The sequence below is a fragment of the Dipodomys ordii genome, unplaced genomic scaffold (assembly GCF_000151885.1).
Source record: "Dipodomys ordii isolate 6190 unplaced genomic scaffold, Dord_2.0 Scaffold107, whole genome shotgun sequence".
Classification (NCBI taxonomy): domain Eukaryota; kingdom Metazoa; phylum Chordata; class Mammalia; order Rodentia; family Heteromyidae; genus Dipodomys; species Dipodomys ordii.
The window spans coordinates 1,645,980-1,651,979 of NW_012267323.1; the positions used below are offsets into that span (position 1 = coordinate 1,645,980).

General features: G+C 44.9%; 1 protein-coding gene across 1 annotated transcript in view; it reads right to left on the reverse strand.

The window, feature by feature from the left end:
* Nek11 (NIMA-related kinase 11) overlaps positions 1–907 on the reverse strand; it is a 115,698-nt gene extending 114,791 nt beyond the window's left edge. The window contains exon 1 of the mRNA XM_013028041.1: positions 738–907. Within this exon, the coding sequence (XP_012883495.1) occupies positions 738–907 (170 nt within the window). The remainder of the gene's footprint in view (positions 1–737) is intronic.
* Between the last annotated feature and the right edge of the window lie 5,093 nt (positions 908–6,000).

The window sequence follows — 6,000 nt, forward strand, 5'->3', positions numbered from 1 at the left end:
TGTAATTGAGACTGTGGGATATATGCGAATGCAAATTTTATTTTCATATAATCTAGAGCATTTTGCTTTTGCTATGTGATTTGGATATTTTATTCACAGCTGAAATGCTTGTTTTTCTTTTTTGTCCGTTGTGGGGCCTGAACTCTGGGCCTTGGTGCTGTCCTTCAGCTCTTCAGCTCAAGGTGAGCACTCTACCACTTGAGCCACAGCACCACTTCCAGCTTTTTCTGCTTATATGGTGCTGAGGAATCAAACCCAGGGCCTAGTGCATACAAGGCAAGCGCTCTACCCCTGAGCCACCTTCCCAGCCCAGCTGAAATGCTTTTAAAAAAAAAAAACTTTTAAAAGCATCTCAAGTTTTAAATGGGTGTGTAGTTCAGTTGTATAGCACTTGCCTGATATACCTGCCACCCTGGAGGTAACAAGATCCTCTCTCCATCCCTCCCTCCCTTTTTCTTTCTTTCCCTCCCTCCCCCCCCACACACACTCAAACACACCTTATTCATAAAGATCAATGAACTTTTCTATCTATGGTAGCTTTTACAGGAAGTGTGGCTCCAGTGGTAGAGCGCCTGCCTAGCCAAGTACGAAGTCCCTGAGTTCAACTCCAGTACCACTAATAAACACCATGACCAGTACTCTGTATCCACTAATAAACACCATGGCCAGTACTCTGTATCCTGATCGGCCTGTAGCTGCACATAAACTCGAGGTCTGTAGGAGGCATATTTACTTACAGTTCCTCTCCTCGCTTGGCCTTCTTGTCTGAAACCAGATAGACAGTTCCGAAGCTCCCACTGCCCAGTTTCCCTTGAAGTATGTATCTTCTGGCAATTAAGGCCTGTGGATGAACGGGAACATCTGCTGATCCATTCCCACACTTAGCAGTCTCTTGGAACTTCAGCATTGCTGAAATGTTATTCACTCATGTAAATTTGTCATCCAGGTCTCCGATGCTCAAATTCATCCAAGAACACCTGAAACCAGAAAAGTCCATAAGATCAGGTTTAAAAGATGCTACAAAGCGGGCGCTGGTGGCTCAAGCCTGTAATCCTAGCTACTCAGGAGGCTGAGATCTGAGGATCGCGGTTCAAAGCCAGCCCAAGCAGGAGAGACGGTGAGACTCCTATCTCCAATAAACTACCAGAAAACCGGAAGTGGCACTGCAGCTCAAGTGGTAGAGCGCTCGCCTTGAGCTGAAGAGCTGAGGGACAGCGCCCAGGCCCAGAGTTCAAGCCCCACGACCGACAAAAAAATAAATAAATAAATAAATAAATAAAAGATGCTACAAGATTCCTAACACGGGAGGGGTGCTGATGGCTCAGACCTGTCTTCCCAGCTATTTAGGAGGTTGAGCTCTGAAGATCATGGCTTGAAAGCCAGCACAGGCAAGAAAGACTGATGAGAATTTTTTTTCTGCCAGTCCTGGGACTTGAACTCAGAGCCTGGGCACTGTCCCTGAGATTCTTATACTCAAGGCTAGCCTTCTACTATTTGAGCCACAGCACTACTTCCAGCCTTTTCTGTTTATATGGTACTAAGGAATGGAACCGAAGACTTCATGCATGGTAGGCAAGCACTCTACCACTGAGCCACCTTCCCAGCCCCTTATGAGACATTTATCTTCAATAAACCACCAAAAAAAGTGGAGCTGTGGCTCCAGTGGTAGAATGGTGCCTTGAGCAGGAAAAAACGAGTACAGAGTACAGAGCCCAGAGTTCAAGCCCCACCACTGGAGCAAGAAAAAAAGAAATGTAAATTAATGGTTTGTTTTTTAATGACCTGAAGAGAAGAATCATGTGGAGATTCCACATGATATATATATCCAAATTTGTATAAACTGAGTTATAACCATATTTCCACAAACTTCAGGGATAAATATGCTTTTATAATGAATAGCCTGTTTAAGATTTATACTCCCTACTAACTCTTAAAAAATGTGTGCATGCGTGCACACACACACGCGTGCTATAGCCCTGACTTTTTCAACTTGGCACTCTACCACGTGAGCCACAGATCCACTTTCAGCTTTTTGGTGATTATAGAACATTCTCATGGACTTTCTTGCCTGGGCTGGCTTCAAACCAGAATCTTTACATCCTCAAATCTGAGTCTTCTGAGTAGCTAGGATGATAGGCAGGAAGTCTGGTGATGTATCTACATTTTTTGCTTTTGTTTTGCTTTGGTGGTGGTGGTGATTATGGGGCTTGAATTCTGAGCCTGGGCCCTATCCCTGAGATCTTCAGCTCAAGTCTAGTGCTCTACCATTTGAGCCACAATGCCACTTCCAGTTTTCTGACGGTTCATTGGAGATAAGAATCTCACAGACTTTCATGCCCTGAGCTGGCTTCAAACAGCGATCCTCAGATCTCAGCCTCCTGAGTAGGATTACAGGTGTGAGCCACCGGTACCCAGCTCTGTATCTACATTTTTTTTGTAATGCACTTTATGTCTAGTCTGGCTTACAAAGAGTGAGTTGAAAGCCAAACAAAGTAGAATGGTGGCTAGTTTTCCTCAGACTTTTAAATGAGTGTTTGCATTTATTAGGATAGAGATAAGGATGCAACTTCAGAGTGAATACTTTACCATTCAGGGCAAATTCTGATCTAGTTTCTGCAGTTTTTCTTATACAATGGAGTAGAGAGTAATCTCCCTGGATTAGAAGTAACACAATGCAATTCCAACCGAAAATTGCATTTTAATGTTAGCTGAATATATATGTATTAGAGGAAAATAGTAATTCCTCGAGGAGTTAAAAAATTCATGGCCGAGTTATGAAAAGCAGAAATATGTCATATGAGGTTTACAGTAAAAACCATTTTTGCTTTGTAAAAATGTGCAAGGCGTTCTTGGAGTGATTTTGTTCTAGATCTACAGGAAAAGATGTTTTTCAATTGAAGACCACCTGTGCCTTGGTGTTAGACTTCCATATTCAACAATTCTACAGCAGTGAGACAAGGTATTGTTTATGTCATGTCAGCTAACCACCAAAAAGCCACCACAAAAATTCCCAAAGCAGCTAGCTGCTGCTTCATGCCTATATGGGGAGGCAGAAATCAGGAGGACTGCTGTTCCACACCAGCCTTGGCAACAACAAACCAACCAACCATGAAAACCACCAGGAAGATCACAGTTTAGGGCTGGCCTAGGCAAAAAGTGTGGCCCTATCTTAAAAATGGCAAGACTCAAGAGCCTCAAGCAGTACAGCATCTATCTAGAAAACTCCAGTACCAAAATCATCATCATCATTATCATCATCATCATCACCATCATCATCAACATCATCTCAAAATAGGCCAGGGATGGTATCAGACACCTATAAGTAAGTACAGGGAAGTCTAAATAGGAAGATCATGATTTGACTCCCTCTTGAAATAAAAACCAATAAAAGTCTGTGGGTGTGGCTCACACTGTAGAGCACCCACCTGGCCAGCACCAGCCCTAAGTTCTAATAAGTGGATGGACACAGCCAGGCCCTGAGTTAAAAGCCCAGAACCACTAAAACAATAATAATAACAATCAGTTAATTTTCATCAGATGCCAATGAAATAACCCACCCTCAAGAAATGTTAGTAAAATCTACCAAAAAAATCAAAACAAAAACAAAAACACAGGCTTCTAAATGAACACTTTTTTCTTTTCTTTTTGGTGCTATCAGAACCTCATACTGGCTAGGCAATTACCTGTGCTTTCCTGCTCAAGGCTAGCATTCATCACTTTGGGCCACAGATCCACTTCTGGTTTTCTGGTGGTTCAATGGAGATTTTTTGCCTGGGCTGGCTTTGACCTACGAACCTCAGATCTCAGCCTCTTGAGTAGCTAGGATTACAGGCTTGAGCCATTAGCACCCAACACTCTACTTGTACTTTTTTTCCTTTAATTGTAAAGGTGATATATAGAGGGGTTAGTTACATAAGATAATAAGTACATTTCTTGTTGAACATAGTTTCCCCTTCCCTCATTTTTCTGCCACTTTCCCTCCCCTGTGACTTCCCATCCCCAAGTTGTAAAGTTCATTTCCAACATAGTGTCTTGTATTGCACTGGTATTGCAATTGCAATCTCACCATTATGTCATTCCCCTTCCCTTCCCCAAATCAGACACAGAGTACCAAAATCAAAAACAGTGACAATAGGGGATAAACCACAAGTTGGAGGTGTGTGGGAGGAAACAAAAGAAAAAGAAATAGTGTCACACAGTACATTAAAAACAAAACCACCAAAAAAAAAAAACCCCTCTTATATTTGGGCTGGGAATGTGGCTTAGTGGTATAGTGCTTGCCTAGCACATATGAAGCCCTGGGTTAGATTCCTCAGTACCACATACACAAGAAAAGCCAGAAGTGGCGCTGTGGCTCAAGTTGAAGAATACTAGTCTTGAGCAAAAAAAGTAGCTTAGGGACAGCGCCCAGGCCCTGAGTTCAAGCCCCAGGACTGGAAAACAAAACAACACAAAAGCCTCTCATTTTCATATCTTGGAGTTCATTTCGATTAGTATCATTTCCTATATTCATACCTACATTAGTTTCTTCACTGTCACAAAAGTGATGCTCTCTGGACTGACAGCCTCTTCCATTGAAGGAAGCCCTTTGGATCCTGCCATCATTTTTGTTTTGGATGGAGATTAAGGTCCTTGTTTAGCCACAGACAGGATTGGAGATGGACAGAACAGTTATGGGAAGTCCAGAGCCCCCAGGGGTCTTGTTCATAAAAGAGAGTGTAGACCCACAGCTGTGCTGGGATGTTTGGTTGGCTCTGGGCTGAAGAGGTCTCTGGTCCCGTCTCATATACTCAGCCCTGCCACTTCCATCTTAGTCCTTGCACCAAAGGAACCGGGGCATGGCTCAAGTGGTGAGCACTTGCCTAGCGAGTGCAAAGCCCTGAGTTCAATCCCCTCCAAAAAAAAAAAAATCATGAATTATCATAGAACTACCCAGGAAAGGACCCTCTCCCACTATCTAAGTGCCAGAGCTACCAGTTCGCTTGTAAACACCACCCTCCCCTCAAGGAGGGTTGTGAATGTTAAGGGGCGCACTCTCTCTGTCTTTGTACCCCAGGAGTCTGGCCACAACGGCCTGCAAGTGCCAAGTGTCCAGGAAGCACTGTGAGGACAGGTAACTATCTAGCAGTCCTTCTGCCACGGAGGGGGAAAAGAAAAGGGAAAAAAGGAGGATGGTACCTTGGAGAGGAGGAGGAGGAGGGAGGCGGAGGAAGAGGAGCAGGAGGAAAAGGTGGAGGAAGAAAGAAAGAAGAGCTGGGCACCAGTGGCTCCTGCCTGCCATCCTAGCTACTCAGAAGCATGAGATCTGAGGATCACGGTTCAAAATCAGGCTGGAAGGACAAAGTTGGTGAGACTCATCTCCACTGAACCACCAGAAAACCCAAAGTTGCGCTGTAGAGCTCAAGTGGTAGAGCCCTAGCCTTGAGCTGAAAAGCCGAGGGACAGCGCCCAGGCCCAGAGTTCAAGCCCCATGAGCCACAAAAAAGGAGGAGGAGGAGGAGGAGGAGGGAAGGAAGGAAGAAGGAAGAGCCAGTCTGTAATCCTTGCTACTCAGGAGACTGAGATCTGAGGATCACAGTTCTAAACTGGCCCAAGGGGGTGGGGAGGGGGGAGGAAAGTCTGTAAAACTCTTATCTGCTCTTACCCACCAAAAAAAAAAGCCACAAGTGGTGCTGTTGTTCAAGTGATAAACACACACACACATACAAAGCTCCAGGACAGTGAGTGCCCGGGCCCTAAGTTCAAGCCTCAGGACTCGAGCAAAAAAAAAAAAAAAGGAGAGGAGAGAGGGCAGGAGTAGGAGAGGAGGGAAGGGAAGAGGAGGAGCAGGAGAGGCCAGGGGACAGGAGGAGAGTAGGAAAGCAGGAGAGGGGAGGGGAGGAGATGGGAGGGGAGGACAGGAGAGGGGAGGAAAGGACAGGAGAGGGGAGGGGAGGGGAAGGTAGGAGAATGGAAAAGCAGGAGAGAGGGGAAGGGAGGAGAATAGGAAAGTAAGAGAGA